General features: G+C 41.7%; 2 protein-coding genes across 4 annotated transcripts in view; one reads left to right on the forward strand and one right to left on the reverse strand.

Moving 5' to 3' along the window:
- Rabep1 (rabaptin, RAB GTPase binding effector protein 1) overlaps window positions 1-16,493 on the forward strand; it is a 107,906-nt gene extending 91,413 nt beyond the window's left edge. For all 3 annotated transcript variants that reach the window (XM_048366248.1, XM_048366250.1, XM_048366249.1), the window contains 7 exons: window positions 969-1,067; window positions 6,285-6,425; window positions 9,123-9,312; window positions 9,815-9,870; window positions 11,920-12,018; window positions 13,167-13,283; window positions 13,906-16,493. In XM_048366248.1, coding sequence (XP_048222205.1) covers window positions 969-1,067; window positions 6,285-6,425; window positions 9,123-9,312; window positions 9,815-9,870; window positions 11,920-12,018; window positions 13,167-13,283; window positions 13,906-14,007 — 804 coding nt within the window. In that variant the 3' untranslated portion in view covers window positions 14,008-16,493. The remainder of the gene's footprint in view (window positions 1-968; window positions 1,068-6,284; window positions 6,426-9,122; window positions 9,313-9,814; window positions 9,871-11,919; window positions 12,019-13,166; window positions 13,284-13,905) is intronic.
- A 245-nt stretch (window positions 16,494-16,738) lies between these two features.
- Nup88 (nucleoporin 88) overlaps window positions 16,739-17,614 on the reverse strand; it is a 32,561-nt gene continuing 31,685 nt past the window's right edge. The window contains exons 16-17 of the mRNA XM_048366251.1: window positions 17,468-17,586; window positions 16,739-16,972 (exon numbers count right to left, since the gene is read on the reverse strand). Coding sequence (XP_048222208.1) covers window positions 16,909-16,972; window positions 17,468-17,586 — 183 coding nt within the window. The 3' untranslated portion in view covers window positions 16,739-16,908. The remainder of the gene's footprint in view (window positions 16,973-17,467; window positions 17,587-17,614) is intronic.

Here is a 17,614-nt window from a genome sequence, read left to right on the forward strand (position 1 = left end):
CCATATTAGCAGTAATTTTTAAGTCTTTGAATATTCTCTTTCATTAATATACTTTTATATAAACTATAGTTGAGACCCTTAATTGCTTATAGCTTTTGGCTGTCGTAAGAGTTCTGGGAGTGGGCTGGGAATATGGGCTAGTGGCAAGAGTGCTTGTCTCATATACATGAAGCCCTGGGTTCGATTCCCCAGCACCACATATACAGAAAATGGCCAGAAGTGGTACTGTGGCTCAAGTGGCAGAGTGCTAGCCTTGAGCAAAAAGAAGCCAGGGACAGTGCTCAGGCCCTGAGTCCAAGCCCCCAGACTGGAAAAAAAAGAAAAAAAAAAAGAGTTCTGGGAGTATTTTTACATGTCTTTTGGTGTACATGTACAACTGATGTACAACTGCCCTTTACATACACATATGAAAATAGAATAATGAATTGTCAGAAATTGCTTTAAGATTGGAAAAGGGGAGACAAGAGAGGAATGGGGTGAATATGATTGGAGTGTTCTATATTACAAGTAGTGTATATTGCATCGAATCCCCTTTGTGCAATGAATATACACTAATAAAAAGGATTCTGATAATTTTATCCTATCTAGACAAAACTATTTCCATGTATGAGTCATCCGTTTTCAAATACTTCCCTACCAAAGAACATTAAAATTAACTCAGTAGAGTTTAGAGTTCAGTGATGTTAATCATACACCATTAACATTAATATTGCCACCTTGGGTGATTGTAGCTCTCCTTTCAAATGTGTACTTTTTTGTGTGGATACAATTTTGACTTTTTATTGCGTTTTTTAACCCCTTAAAATAATATTTGTAACTATTAGGTGCTAGGTGTTCTCATCTGTCTAGACACCAAATGGTAAGCTACAATTGTCCACTCTGGACAGTGGAGGAACGAGGTAGCAGGGCTGGTTTCAGAATAATCCGTTTGGTAATTGTATGTCTTCCATGTATGCATTTTTGTTAAGATCGCTGCACTTGTATTGAGAGTCCAAGCATCCGAGGTTTTACTTGAAGAGTTACAACAAGGCTTTTCCCAGGCAAAGAGAGATGCTCAGGAGCAGATGGTGAGTCTACCTTTTAGATATACTTAAGGTGTATTTATGTTTGAATTACATACATTCATGTATTTAAATACATATAAATTGTATTGTTATATAGAAAGTATCCTATTCCTTTTTGTTCTGTCTTAAAATCATCCTCTCTTCCCTTTGGTGGTACGGAAGTTTGAACTCAGGGTCTTGAGCTAGTTGGGCTGGTGTGATAACATTGAGCAGTGCCTCCAGATTGAAATCATCTTTAATATAACTCATCACCCTGCTCAAAGTGGTTACTAATACATTCATTAGGGCATATAGAACATCAGTGGTGGACAAACATCATTCCTTTATTAACCCATGTCCTGCTCCCAACCAAAAATAAAAAAAATCAGGAAATCTAAACTGAATAGATAATGGACCAGAATTTAATTTTCAGTTAAAATACTAGCGTAGAAAATGGCAATATCTCAAAAGATCTAAGCTGATAAAGCATTTAAGTAGGTATGCTTTTTCTGTACAGCTCACTTACTTAGAATAACGTTATTCATTTCCCAGGGTTTATGAAAAATATGTATCTAAACTGTTGTGCCTTCCAGAAGGCAGTCCATTATGAAGGGGCGGGAGCAGACAGAGAGCTTCCTGCGCAGACCTGGAAGTATCCTCTAGGGAGTACTTGCCAGGGGTGTGGGCCTCCCTCCTTGCCAGTGTGATTGCATCTACCTTCTTTCCTTTACTCCGTATTGGAGCCCTACATCTGATGGCCGTGGGTAAACGATGTGAGGCAGCCTCCGATCCCACTCTTTCTGGGTGACAGTTCTAAAACAGACAGTACCTGGTGGAGGAGTTGGGGTTTCGTTTTCCTAGCTTTTGACTCAATATCTGAATTCTACACCTGATCTGTGGGACACACTCCTTCTAATCATCTACCAGAAAGTTTACCTTATTTCTCTAAGTGGGGAAGTAGAGATGAGTGTTGTGCTAAGGAAGTTTCACAGAGGTGTCTCCTCACAACCTTTACCTTCCTGTGTTCTTCAAAAGCCTTTGCAGATACTTTTTAATTTATTCCACTGAGATGGGTGTGGTGCAGGTGACATGGGAGAACTGGAATTAATACTCAGGATCTACAAACTCTTCATTTTTTATTTTCTCAGACTTACTAGAAATGCTTCTTAGGCTGAAAAACAGAAGCTCAGTGTCTTAGGTCCTTGTAAAACAACTGTTGTAGAAAAGGTTGGGGATGTTAATGTTTTATCTTTTTATTTGGAAAAATTTCACATTTTCAATGTAGTTTATGAAATCAGGTGTTTCTCCCCCTATTTTATGAACTGTTTTTATTTCACTTAGCCATAATATCTTCATAGTTGGCCACATTGTAGCATGTGTCAGAATTTCCTTCCTTCTTAATAATGAACAATATTTCATTGCAGGTATAGTCTATATTTTATTTTACTTATCCATGTGTTAAAGGGTCCTAGCTTTTAGCTATTGTGAATAATACTGAAATCTACTCCTGGAAGATCTTCACTGAATTCACTATTGCTGATGTTTTGCTGTATCAGTGCACCTGCATTTGTTTTCAGCTTCTTGTGTGTGTATGTTGGGTATATTAACATTTTGAACTATTTTGATGAAGATGTAGAAATCATGATACTCTCTCTTTTTTTTTTTTTTTTGTCAGTCCTGGACCTTGGACTCAGGGCTTGAGCACTGTCCCTGGCCTCTTCTTGCTCAAGGCTAGCACTCTGCCACTTGAGCCACAGCGCCCCCTCTGGCCGTTTTCCATATATGTGGTGCTGGGGAATCGAACTGAGAGCATCATGTGTAGGAGGCAAGCACTCTTGCCACTAGGCCATACTCCCAGCCCCATGATACTCTTTAATATTTCAGTGTGTATCTCCTGAGAATAAAGAGGTTTGTGCTATATGATCTTAAAACTTTAACCAGTTAAAAATTATTACTATTTAGTGACACATGCAATTTGTAAATTTTTTTTTTTTTTTTTTTTTTTTTTTGCCAGTCCTGGGGCTTGGACTCAGGGCCTGAGCACTGTCCCTGGCTTCTTTTTGCTCAAGGCTAGCACTCTGCCACTTGAGCCACAGCGCCACTTCTGGCCATTTTCTGTATATGTGGTGCTGGGGAATCGAACCCAGGGCCTCATGTATATGAGGCAGGCACTCTTGCCACTAGGCCATATCCCCAGCCCCAATTTGTAATTTTTTAACCAGGAACCTAACAAAGATCGCATATTGCATTTTGTTGTCATTTCTTTTACTGTAGAACGTAGCACCATTTTTTTTCTTTTTTGAGACTGTCTTGCCGTATAGAACAGGCTGGCCTTGAACTTTTGATCCTCCTGTCTTCAGCTTCCTCAGTGCTGGGATTTGATTACAGTATACATCACCTACCCTATTGCTTCATCAACTTTTTTTGTTGTTGTTGTTGTTGGTGGTGGTGGTGGTCTTAGGGCTTGAACTCAGGGCCTGGGCGCTGTCCCTGAGCGTTTTCACTCAAGGCTAGCGCTCTACCACTTTGAGCCACAGTAGCACTTCAGTTTTCTGGTGGTTAATTGGAGATTAGAGTCTCTCAGACTTTTCTGCCCGGGCTGGCTTTGAACCATGATCCTCAGACCTCAGGACCTCAGCCTCCAGAGTAGCTAGAAGTATAGGCATGAACCACCAGAGCCAGGCTTCTCCCCCCGGCACCCTTACCTTTTTACATACTGGGGATGGGGATTGAACCTAGGGCTCTGCTGAGCAAATGTTCTACCACTAAAGCCATACCTTTTGTTTCTAAGACAGAATCGTGCTACCATTTCTCCTGGCTCTGTCTTCTACAGACCTAGGGTTATGGGTGTGTGTCACCACTCCTGGATGATTGAACAGTTTTGAACAGTAGAGACCAGTTGCCTTGCAGAATGTATAGAATGTAATTTTTTGCTTGTTTCTTCATGGTTCAACCCAGGTTAGACGTTTTGGTAATACTACATTTCATGTGCCACACATGAAATGATTTGGAAAGTCATAGTATCATAAAGCACAAGAATGATGAATTATTCCATTATTCCAAAATTGAACTTCTCTGTGTTTATATTACCAATTAGATACATAGTTAACACCCTTTGTTTTGTGTTATATCTTCAGACTTGGACTTTGTTTTTGTTTTCTTTTTTTGTGCCAGTCCTGGGTTTTGAAATCTGGCTGGGTTGCTGTCCCTGAGCATTTTGCTCAAAGCTAGCATTCTAGCACTGAGTCACTGCTCCACTTCCAGCTTTTTTGCTAGTTAATTGGAAATAAGAGTCTCATGAACCTTCCTGCCCAGGCTGGCTTCAAATTGTGATTCTTAGATCTCAGCTTCCTGAGTAGTTAGGATTACAGGCATGAGCCACTGGCATCCAGCTATACTTTTCTTTTGTTTTAATTACTTTTCCTGAATATGCAACCTAATTCATAAATCAAAACTAAGTGTGTAGGGCTGGGAATATGGCCTAGTGGCAAGAGTGCTTGCCTCCTACACATGAAGCTCTCGGTTCGATTCCCCGGCACCACATATATGGAAAATGGCCAGAAGGGGCACTGTGGCTCAGGTGGCAAAGTGCTAGCCTTGAGCGGGAAGAAGCCAGGGACGGTGCTCAGGCCCTGAGTCCAAGGCCCAGGACTGGCAAAGAAAAAAAAAGTGCAGTCTGAGTATTTACACACTTAGTTTTTTTTTTTTGGCCAGTCCTGGGTCTTGAACTCAGGGCTTAGGCACTGTCCCTGAGATTCTTTTGCTCAAGGTTAGCACTCTACCACTTGAGTCACAGCGCCACTTGTGGCTTTTTTCAGTGTATATGGTACTGAGGAATCTAACCCAGGGCTTTATGCATGTTAGACAAGCACTCTACCACTAAGCCACATTCCTAGCTCTTACCTATCTTTTTGTACCCCATTTCCATGTCATATATAATCACTGGAGATTGGACTTATTCTTTTGTTTCTCCTTTTACAAAAATAAATGCCTCCCTTCCATCCCTAAAAAGGAAAAGATAGAAACACACACTTGTATTCTTTCCTTGTTTTCATATACAAAAGATAATGGATACTAATACTTTCTTTTAAATGAAGTGAAAATGGTTGTAAAGCCTAACTGACCCTAGCTTGAAAAAAAGACAGCAGTGGGATCTAACTGAAGTTTGTACCTGTTTGTGTTTTCTAATACAGCTTACCTCCTCTGAGAAGTATTCTGTAGCCTTCTTCATAGCTTCTCCCTTAGCCAGGAGCCCCTTTGTTCTTCCATTGCTCATTACCCAGTGTTTTTGCCCAGGCCACCTTAGAATACAGTTGTTCTTGCCATGACTCCCACATAGCTGTGATGACAGCTGTGAGCCACCACACCTGGCTTGTTGGTTGAGATAGTGTCTCATGAAAGACCAGCTAGTCTTTTTGCCTGAAGAAGCTTTGAACTGAGATCCTCTTGACTCTGCTTCCTGAGTCACTGAGCCAAGAAAATAGTCTTTGAGTTAGCATTTTGTGACAGTAGAGGGTTTTTTGTTTCCTTGTCTTTTTTATCTACTGAACCCTTTGCCTTTTGTCTGTGTATTTCCTGTGGGTAGATAACCAGCAACCACAGAGGTGGATGAGTATGTATGGGTGCCCATACAGCTAGTGACGATTACAAATTGACAGAAATCTGCTGGGCACTGGTGCCTCACACCTCTAATCCTAGCTACTCAGGAGGGTAAGATCTGGCATTTGAAGCCAGCCCAGGCAGGAAAGTTTGTGAGACTTGTGTCTCCAATTAACCACAAAAAAAAGCCAGAAGTGGAGCTGTGACTCAAGTGGTAGAGCTCTAACCTTGAGCATAAAAGTTAAGGGATAGCACCCAGGCCCTGAGCTCAAGCCCACAGATGAGCACTTAAAAAAGAAAGGCAGAAATCAAACTCTGAAACATTTTAGTTACATTGAGAGAAAATATGAACTACTTAAAACTGTTTTACACATAAGCAAACAGAAGAAACCAGAGCATGTCTCATTTTAAGAATAAGTGTCGCAAGTGCTGTGAGAACAGCGTAGTTCCTCCTGCAGCCTGAGGCCTGCTGGCCATGTGTAGTGATTCTGGGCCAGAGCGATGCCCATGTAATTGGAGAAGATGCCACCTTGTTTCTTCATACTCACAGTATCATCTGGTTGGCCTTGTGTTTCTCTGGCATGGCCACCACCATCCATGATTTCCATTTCTGTCTATGATTAGTGTCTGTTTCCATTCTAGGCTGTGCTGATGCAGTCACGGGAACAGGTTTCAGAGGAGCTGGTGAGGTTACAGAAAGACAATGACAGCCTTCAAGGAAAGCACAGCTTGCATGTGTCGCTACAGCAAGCCGAAGACTTCATCCTCCCGGACACTGTGGAGGTAATGTGTGGCCCATATGCCACCACACTGCAGCCCTTGAAAGTGTGACATCGAATGTACTTTAGTATAGTCTCACAGAAGCGCAGTCACTGCCATGGCTCCTGTGTTTGTTTGTTTTTGCCAGTCCTGGGGCTTGAATTCAGGGCCTGAGCACTGTCCCTGGCTTCTTTTTGCTCAAGGCTAGCACTCTACCACTTGAGCCACAGTAACATGTCTGGCCTTTTTCTATATATGTGGTGCTGAGGAATCAAACCCAGGGCTTCATGTATAGGAGGCAAGCACTCTTGCCACTAGGCCATATTCCCAGCCCTCGGCTCCTGTGTTTTCAGACAGTCCAGGCTGGTCTTGATCCTCCTGCCTCCGCCTCCCATGTGCTGTAGTGGCAGCTGTGTACGAGCTCGTCTGAAACATTTAGAATGTTTTTGTCCCCTCAAATCTTACCACTCTTAACCTTGGCCAGCTACTAATCCATCTTCTCTCTACATAGATTTCCTATTTTGGACTTTAATGTGAGTGGAATCATGCAATATGGTCTTACTTAGTGTGGCTGTTTTGTTTTGTTTTTTGGTCAGTTGTCAGGCTTGAACTTAGGGCCTAAGTGCTGTCCCTGAGCCCTTTTGCTCAAGGCTAACACTGTACCATTTAGAGCCAAAGCTCCTCTTCCAGTTTTCTGGTGGTTAATTGGATATAAGTCTCACCAGGACTGCCTGGGCTGGCTTTGAACTGTGATGCTCAGATCTCAGCCTCCTGAATAATTAGGATTACATCCGTGAGCCACCAGTATCAGTATCCAGCTTGTGTTTTCAACGTTTGTCCCTGTATTGAGTATCAGCACTTCATTCACTCTCCTGGCTGAATAGTAATCCACTATGTGAGTTTTTGTTTATTTGCCCAATAGACATTGGGTTGTTTCCACTTTGTGGATACGATGGATAATGCTACCATAAGCATCATGTGCAGGATTTGGTGTTGACGTTTCCATTTCCCTTGGGTTCTGGTAAATGTGGAGCCATCAGACACTTGCTACAGCTTGGCACAGTTCCACTTTACTTTCCAATAAGCAAGCAGTATGTGAAGCTCCCTTTCTTGGTCTTAATGTGTGAGCTTTTGCCATCCTAGTGAGTTTCAGGGAACCCGTGGGGTTTGCCAGGTTCAAGGTCTGGGGGTCATCTGTACGGCAGATTGAGAACTTGCCAGAAGATAAGTGCAGGGTCACCAAGCTGTCTGCTGGTGGTCATTGTTTTTGTGTCTAAAATTAAAAGGTTACATCATCCATACCATCCTTCCAACCTGTAGTGCTGATACTTTCAGTCACTTACATTCTTCTGTTGCTGAGTGAACCTGGCCTTCATAATTGTCCAGATTTCTAAGTCGTACATGAGTGCTCTACCACTTGATCTTGGCTCCACTTCTGGCTTTTGGGTGGTTAATTGGAGAGAAGAGTCTTCCTGGACTTTCCTACCTAGTCTGGTTTCGAACCATGATCCTCAGATGCCATGCTCTTGAGTGAAGTGAGCTACTGGTGTCTGACTATAAATTTATACTTTTGTGAGTAACTTTTCCCCTAATCCTACCCTGCACATTCAACCTCTATAATTTGGACTGAATTACTTTTTCTTGTGTGTCTATTTATAGTAGTTAATTTTTATTTTCACTTTTACTTTGCTGTTTATTTTATGTGGGTCTCTCCCCCTCTCATATAAATACACACAGTGGCCTCACTTGGGCTCCTGGCATTCTTAGGAGAGTTGTCTTCTTTCTTACCTGATGACTGATCTTACCAGAGATGGAGTGGGAGCCCAAGTGCTTTAACTACTAGCTCCAAGCCATCTGCTCACTGTCCACCTCTGTGACTCTCCTCTTTTGGCAGGAAGAGTCTTTTGTTTTATGTTCCCTATGACTTTTTATTCCTAGATTTTTAAAAGTTATCTAAGTGAGGTGGTGGGGCACACTTGTAGTACCAGCATTCTCCTGAGACTGGAGGACAACCTGGTCTATATATCAACACCTTGTCTGAAGGAATGAATGAATGACCTTACATATGTAACTGTAACCCCTCTGTACATCACCTTGACAATATATAAAATTTAAAAATGAAATTTAAAAAAATGAATGAATGAATGAGTTGTCAAAAATACCAGTTTTTAACTTAGATTTGCTTCAGCATATAATTGGATTTCTAAAAGAAGACAACTAAGCTGTTGGGGGGAAAGGAGTAAACTGAATTTCTTGTAGAAAAAATAGCTAAACCTCAGAAAGACAATCTTTTGCTGTTACTAACCCTCTGGCCTGATATTGTATTTGACTTGTATTAAATGTTCAATATTTGAATGAATGAATGGGTAAATAATTTTTATCCTCTTGGAGTTTATATGAGCTCTTAGGCTTATCTTTTGTGTTTTCATGTAAGCTATTATTTGGAGCAAATCTCATGTTGTAGGTGATGTTTTAACTCTTCAGCTTATGCAACAGTTTTGAGGGAAAAAATGCACAGTTTACAGCCTACAGTTTGGGCTAGAATTGTCTTATTTCTGGAACACACTGGTTATTAACATGGCATTCATGTACCATTGTTGAAGACTATATTGGGAAAAGTTAAAAGTCTTCAATTTTTGAGCCATTTGAAAGAACATATGAAATCCTGGTTGTCTAGTTTCTTTCACCCTCACAAATCCAGTAACTTTTTCTTGAATCTAGGTACTCCGGGAACTGGTGTTAAAATATCGTGAGAACATCATTCATGTTCAGACAGCAGCAGACCACATGGAAGAGAAGCTGAAGGCTGAAATATTGTTCCTAAAAGAGCAAATTCAAGCAGAACAGTGTTTAAAAGAAAACCTTGAAGAAACTCTGCAGCTAGAAATAGAAAACTGCAAGGAGGAAATAGGTGAAGATAAAAGTGCTCTGGTTTATTAACATTGGAGTCAGTATAACTTTTCTGATTGTGAGAACTAACACATGCTTATAGGTGTAGAAAAAGAAAAGTCTAACAAACAATAAGTACAGACCCAGTCTGACATCCAGTAATTGGAAGCAAAAAAAATAACAAAACCAAAAAACACCTTGTCCTTTGAAGAGCTCTGGCAATTATTAACCATCAGTCAGTTCATGCTAGAGCTCATTCACCATGATCTAGATGGTAGCATTTCCTTTCATAGTGGTGGTGACAGCTAGATGCAGTTGTAGAGGTCCTCTGTGGCATTGTCCACTTGTGTGTACTTCATTTTTACCTTGGCTTGATTATGACACCGGTTCTTTGGAGATAACTTAGAGAAAGGGCCCTTCCTCTATGTTCTATATATAGAAACCTGTGGGGGGGGTATTTTAAGGAAAAATATTAGTGCAGAATAATAAATGTTTGCTAATTTTTCTCCTTTTTCTTTCACTAGCTTCCATCTCTAGTCTAAAAGCTGAATTGGAAAGAATAAAAGTAGAAAAAGAACAGGTGAGTCAGTCAAAAGCTTAAAATAGCAACTTGTTATTTACAATATCCTATGCTAGCACCAAGGAATAAGAGAGCTTATACCCTGGTTATAGCCTCTAAGAAGCTTCAATATTTAAAGGAATACAGTGACAGAAGACCTTACCGAAAGCAAGCCTGCTGTGTGGCAGGCCATGTGGGGCCGGGTGGGGAGGTATAGAAGTGAGGTTGGGCTTGGGGGGAGGGGGGTGGTTGCAGGGAAGACAGAGATGTGACTGTAGCTTGGGGTTTCTAGTATAGTGGGAAACAGGCAACACATGGTGTGAAATGACACGGATTTCTGTGTACAGAAATCCATATAGAACTTGCACAAACTTTCCTTTCTGGTTTCAAGTCCTCCCGTAGACAGTGTTGAGAGTGTAGATGACCTGATTCTGCTCCATGGCCTCGCCGATCCTTGACTCAAAGACCTTTGCCTCCAAGAACCCTGTTCCTCATGCCCTTGGCCGCACCTCCTCCAATAGCGTACTCCACCTCCCTTTGTTTGGCTCCAGTATTTGTACTTCCGGCTCTTGCTCCTAGCGGGCCTCAGTATCTTTCAGGTCTCTGGGCTTCTATTTCTGTGGGGCTTTGCTTTCTTTCCTTTTCAGTTACATCTTACATGACCTACCTCTTTAGCTAACCTCCCATCCACACTCACTGCTTGTCCCTCTGCTGTCCTCACTCAACTATTTCCTAACCCTCTCCTACACCGGGTATCTCAGCTGTTCCTGCCACCAGAATTGGTGGCATTGCAGGTCCTGAGATGTTGCTTCCATTTCTCCTAGTGGCTCTTTCGGCCCGTCACTGTCACCTCAGCCCAGTCACAGCAGTCACCTGGCAGGGGCACCTGAAGTTCCAGGCTCCTCCATTTTCTACTTTGTTCCCAGTCGGCTGTTTTTGTTTCTTGAGAGTCAGTGACAATCTGTTTCTTGTCATAGTGTTATTGCACAGGTGTTTGACTGAACCCCTTCTGTCTTATCCAGTATCCCCCTCCGTTTCTGGCCCTAAACGCCTATCTCTTTATTAATCTTTTCTGATAGCACAGGGAAAAAGGGAAGCCAGATCTAGTAGTGCACAAATAGAATCCCAGCAGTGATTGGGTGACTAGGTGGCAGTGATTGGGAAGATTGTGGCTCAAGGCCAGCATGGGCAAAAAGTTAGTAGTAAGACTTTGTCTCAGCCAATATACCTGGCATAGTGGTGTACTTTTGTGACCCCAACTACATGGGGAAAGTACAGGCAGGAGGATCAGAGCCTGTGGTTGGCTTTAGGCAGAAAACTGAGACCCTGTCACAAAAGACCTTAAAGCAAACACAGATGGGGACTTGGCTCAAGTAGTATATTGCCTGCCTAGTAAATACAAGATCCCGAGTTCAAATCCCAGAAGTATATAAAGAAAAAGAAAAAACTCATCACTGTGACAAATGTATTCTTACACATGCCACCCATTCCCTCTTTTAAAAATACTTCTCAGCCAGGTGCCAGTGGCTGACACCTGTAGTCCTAGCTTATTCAGGAGCTGAGATCTGAGGAATGTGGTTCAAGCAAATCAGTGAAACTCTTATCTCCAGTTAACCACCAAAGAAACAGAAGCAGAGCTATGGCTCAAGTGGTAGAGTGCTAGCCTTGAGCCAAAAGAAGCCAGGGACAGTGCTCAGGCCCTGAGTTCAAGCCCCAGAACTGGCAAAAAAGACAAAAAAAAATCTCCTAACAGCTATACTTCTTACCGTCTGATAGAATCAGATATTCACCTTGTTTACTCGCCTTGTTTGCTTATGTGTCTGTCTCTTCAGATTTCTCTGTCTCCAGGCTTTAGGATTAGAATACAGTAGGTACTTAATAAGTGGTAAGTGAAAGATCAGATCTAGAACACATGGAATCCACATATCAAAGTGTGAGTATTCCAAGCAGTCAAGGTATCAGGCCACAGAGGCCCATGTCTGGACTAACAGGCCAGGCTGCAGGCTTTTCCAGCCACACGCTGCATCCTGCAGGCTGTGACTTTCAGCTTAGTCTCTTTTAATTTCACAGTTGGAATCCACATTAAGAGAGAAGTCTCAGCAGCTTGAGGGTCTCCAGGAGATAAAGGTCAAGTTGGAAGAACAGTTAAAGAAAGAGACTGCCGCTAAGGTGATTTATTTTGTTTGGCCCTTTAAGGGAGGGGGAGGCTAAAAAGGGGAAGGACAATGAAAGAAGTGACATTGACTAAGATGCATTGTACTTATAAATTGATTTATTGAATTGAAATCCTTTTGAATAGCTACTTAAGAACAATAATAATGAAGAGGAAGGCTAAGAAAGAATGTAGAATTTCATTTTACTTACTAAAACCAAACCAACATTGCTGCTTTGAAGTGTCACCGTTTGGTATGACCAGACAGCTTACAGAACAAAAATGAATGGGTCTTATTAGAGTTGGGTTAAGTCTCCAGTCTGCAGGCTCTGGCGGCCTGTCAGAGGCCTCACCAGCTTTCCGTCATTCTGTAAGAGCTCCTGCCGTCACTGACACTGCCCAGTTAAAAACACGGTTTTCATAGCATTGTGAAGTGGAGCCATGGCTCAAAGGGATAGAGCCCTACCTGTGAGCAGAAAAGCTCAAAGACAGTGCCAGGCCCTGAGTTCAAGCCCAGCGACTGACATAAAATAGAAAAATAAAATGTCACTCCATTTTATCAATGTATCGAATTGTAAGTAAGAAGACATTGAACCAGAATTACTGTTTTGATTATCCCAGTTAGAACAAAAGTCCACTGACTAATTTAAAATTACTTTTGGGGGAAGTTGCCACAAGCCAAGTGTAGAGAGGCCCTGTTTAGTGGTTTAGTGCTGCTCTGTGGCTGCTGGGTTTTTGAAAGGCTCCCTCCTGTACATTCCATGGGAAGGTTTTTCTGTCAGGAAGGCCCCCCTACACTGGCCCTTGTTTACTGAAAGTTTTTCTGACTGAGGCATGACTGTAGAGATGGTCGCTGTGACAGCTACTGATGAGCAGTTGTGCTTTTATGATTCAGCAGGCAATGCTGGTGCGAGAGGGAGGGAGCCCTTGAATCCATGGCTCCCATTCTGGCTTCATTTGTGAAGTTAGAGAAAGCAGTCAGCCAAAAGTGCCAGTCAAAAACTTGCACTCTTGTCCTGGAGACCTCGGTGGGACATGGGATTGTTGACTCCCACCTTTTCTGGTGACTAAGTTGACTAAGTTCCTAAAATTACTTAGGACGTCTTAATTTTAGGAACTCTAGGCGCTTTAGTATTAGTCCTCACTCGAAACTTTTGTTTTTCAGGCTGCTGTTGAACAACTAATGTTTGAAGAGAAGAACAAAGCTCAGCGATTACAGACAGAATTAGATGTCAGTGAACAGGTCCAGAGAGATTTTGTAAAGCTTTCTCAAACCCTTCAGGTGAGGCGTTTGGGGAACCTCTCTGGCCTTGGGAAGAGAACCTCATCCTCTCTCTCCTGAACATGAAACTAGCTAGAGGTCTAGTGGCTTGGCCAGCCCTGCCTCCACCCCTAATGAACAAGCCCAAAACCTGCTGTTTCTCTATACTTGGCCATTTTCTCTGCGACCTTCCAATTTTGCCTAAAGAATGCTAGCATTTTAGGTTCTAATTTTTTTTTTTAAACTACTCCTGTGTGTCTGCCTACACAGTGTGGTGGTCCCTCTGAATTCCTTGTCTCCCTCCCCCCTCCTTTCCTTCGGGGCCCAGTGTACGTGTGGCCTTGTGGGTGCACTGGGAATATCCATCACATTCAGTTGATAGTGTTTAGACCCTGTCAGCTTGCTGCTGCCCAGTGGAGCCATATGTGGCTTTTTGAGGGTGGGGAGTGAGTGAGGTCTTTTTCATCTCAGCAATTCCAGCAAGTGTTTATTCCTCACATGGCAGTCTTTATACCTCTGTTACATGGCAGCTTTCAGCTTATTTTTCCTTGCTGCTCCTGCTTCAGTGACTGCTCTGTGAGTTAATCTGCTGCTTCTCAGGTAGATGGGGCCATACCCACTAATGGCCCTACTGTTTCCCCAGGTGCAGTTGGAGCGGATCCGGCAAGCCGACTCCTTGGAGAGAATCCGGGCAATTCTGAATGACACCAAACTGACAGACATTAACCAGCTCCCCGAGACATGACACCCTGATGCAGGATTCTAGCCTGCACTCTGGGTTTTTAACTCATCCTTAGAACATTAATTATTATTTAACTCTTAACTGAAGCAGAAGTCACAAAAAAGGGACTGGAGAAGTGCTCATTTCTAGTGGGAGAAAACTGTACAGCACAGGAACAGCCAACACGCTTTCCAGCGCAACACTAACAGATTCTGCCTGTGATCCCAGCAGGCGTGGGAGAAGCTCTGGTGATGGAAGAAGTGCTGCATCCTTGCCTGCTTCTTCAGCATAGCTCTCTGGAACACAGTTCCCTAGCCTGAAGGAACTTGCCAGTAGTGTTTGGAATGACCTTTTCTGTTCATAGATACCAGGAGATTGAGAAGTTTCTTTTTCTGTTGTCTAGAGCTCATCAGTAGCCGTGTTCAGCTAGCAGACAGAGGTGTAGTGTGCTGTATGAATATTTTATATTAAAATACGAAGTGAGAGCAGGCCATTGGCTATTGACTGTATTTCCCTCACTCTGTGAATTTTCTTTATACCATTTTATCTTACTTCAGAAGACCTTAAATGCTACTGAAACTTGCCTAAGAACCGTAAGACGATGGCAAACCAAACCACTTCAAGAACAGAATTAAGGGATTTGTAAACTTGGCGGAGGCCAAATCTATTGGGAGTTGTTTAAATAAGGAAAAGCACAAGAAACTGGAAGCACTTTTTCCTGAACACCCGGATAGTCTTGGTGGGTCCACAGGCACCAGGGTGAAGCTGAATGGCACCATCTACTCCATTTTGAAGTGTTTTAGTTTAGTTATTGGATCAGTGGAAAAATATTAATAAAACAAGCTATGTCTGACAACATCTAGCATACATTTATAAACCTGCTTATATTCAGCTTTAATCAAAGGGCATGAATGCTATTTGTTTCAAAAGTGTCACATACAAAATGGTAGTAATGAGGTTCTACAGAGCTTTGTATTTTTTCTTTTATATAATTAGATTTGGAATATTAAGTGATAGCATTTAGGATGAAGTTGGGGAAACCAGGAGAGTATGATGAGTTTGTAAATCTACTCTTGTCCTTGCCTTGTCCGTGTGGAGAAACCTGCTGAGACAGGCTGTCTGCCACAGTGCGATGCAACTGTGTAGATCAAGGGGAATGGACTGAGTTCACTGCTTGCAGCTGCAGTGCTATCCCAAGCAGCTATTATGTTCAACTGTATTACAATGAAGTAAAAAGTGGGGTTTTTTTTCAAAAATTGTTTGTGATTTTGCTGCACAACAGTGGGTACCTAAAGAAACCTTATAGGATTTAGTGAACTGATTTTTTTCTGTTCACTTAAAGCCACCATCGACTTAAAAGTAGACTGACTTTGTTACAAATGAAGTCATTATGAATTTGCCCCAAAGACCTTTACTTGTTTTCTTCCACCGAACAAATGAAAAGGACTATATTACCTCATCCCATGGATTATTTTTATAGGCTTATATTCATGATGATGAATTTAAAAGTAAATATAAATTATGGAAATAGTGCTAAAAGCTTGCCATGCATGAAACATTATTTTAACTGGTTTAAAGTCTCTGTATAAAGTACTACTTGGTTTAAAGGAAAAATATAGCCTCACTGAGTTACAAGGAATTTTTTAAATTATAAAATGTCATTAAATTAGGTAGGCATAAGACGACTCCCGTGGGAAGGCTCCATGCTGATTTGTTTTAGGTTATTAAAATGAGCATTATCAATCATGATGGGTAAATCATCACCTTTCTGAAGTGAGCTTTTCTCTGAAAGATGAGTACTGGGGCTATGGAATGTTCGTCATTAGAAACTGAGTTGTGGCCGATGAAAATAGTTCAAGTCCATGCAACTGAGGATATCTAGGAAAACCTAAACTCTAAGTTTTAACAATCAATTTCTGGGATGAAAACACTGTGACATCCAGATAAGACACAATTCTGTAAACTTGAGGGCATTTTTTTTTTTTTGCATAAATGGGATCTGCATCATGAACACCAAAGTTCATCAAAAAGATCAGTTAGGCTTCAAGTGTTCCTGTGCTTATATTCAGACTGTACACCTGTTCTCGCATGTCTAAATTGACTTACCTCTTACCTGTAACATACCTTACCATGTGGCTTTTAGTTGGCAGTCACACAGCCATTTCTCCACAGGTACAGTCTTACCTTTCAGAACTCATATTGGAAGGTCTATAAAGATGACCTAAAGCTGAGGACAAAACCACTCATAGATTACATACCAAATGGTTTTCTTTCTCCCTTTTAGGTGTCAAAGCTTGCACTGTGTACCCAGTGCTCAGTAGACACAGAGCACAGCCAGACTCAGCTCTGAAAGGTAAACAGTGCCTGTGAGGAAGTAAGCCTGCTGTGACCCTTGCAGCTGTGGATCTGGAGCTCTGCTCGGAGCACACTGCACGTATAAGCATTTGTTAACGGTACTGAAGGTGAATCCTTAAGAAGAAAGTGTTCAAATTAAAAGAGCTGCTGCCGAGTAGACTGTGTGGCCGTTTCCTTTGAATCTAAGGGTTCTGACCCCCTTCAGTCATGTCTAGTGCTGCTACTTTAAAATGCAGCTCTTTCGCTCAAATATGGAGAAAGCACAATGAAGTCACTGACATAAGACAAGTGCAGTTGAAACCTTCCTCCCTTTCCTTCTCTCCTTTTCCTTTTTTAAAATAATCCTGGGGCCCTTGCTAAATGCAATCATATTTTGGTTAGGAGGCACATTCCAATTTTAAATTACAAGCATTTATTCAGCAGTTATAAAACAAATTTATTAAAAATGATGAGCAGCCAAAGCAAAATTCTTCCAGAATGTCTCTTTATAAGTTATTGCTACCTTTTGTTGTATAATATCAGTTAAGCCTTCGGTTGTGTTAACTTCAGGTGTGACTCTTCCTGGGGATGTCAGAAATTTACATGATTTCGAATATCATTGATTTGTTTCACCATTTCCCTTATGTGTTCACCCCTGTAACAAAAAAAATTAAAAAAAGAACAAATAAGCCATTCATTAGTACAGGGTCTTAAGAATTTAAACTAGAATGTCTATGCTGAGATGAATAGCTTAGTGTTTCAGTAAATAATTTAGCTAGGTGACTGTATGCACTTTAGGAAGCAGACTGTGACTGTGGCAATCAACTAATGGCTTTGTGTGTGTGGCACTAGGATCGACTGAACCCAGGGCATCACACCTAGCCCCAGGAAATAGTTCTGGGTGTAATTCACTGCAAGATACGCAGTAAAGTCCTCTCACAGGAAAGCTTTCATCTTCATAGTTTATTAAGTTCATGTCCTTTCATCTGTATAGATTATTAAATTCATGACCATCTTACAACTCTAGTCACATTAATTACTTGACATACAAATGCCAAAAACAGGATTCTTATGTGGGCAGAAAGAGAATGGTGCTGAAATACCAAAAAGGAAAGAAAAAACATCTCTTGGATTGGAATCATTTACTTACTCCTCTTTCAGGATGGACTGAATGCACTTTCGCTGGTAGGCACTGAGAGTAATGGTGGGTTTTTGGGGACTCAACACCTTTTCCATCTTTCGCTGTTGATAGTCTTTTTTCATAGTAACCTTAGGTGTCAAAAAGAACACATGGTGC

This window comes from Perognathus longimembris, chromosome 17 (assembly GCF_023159225.1).
Source record: "Perognathus longimembris pacificus isolate PPM17 chromosome 17, ASM2315922v1, whole genome shotgun sequence".
Lineage (NCBI taxonomy): Eukaryota > Metazoa > Chordata > Mammalia > Rodentia > Heteromyidae > Perognathus > Perognathus longimembris.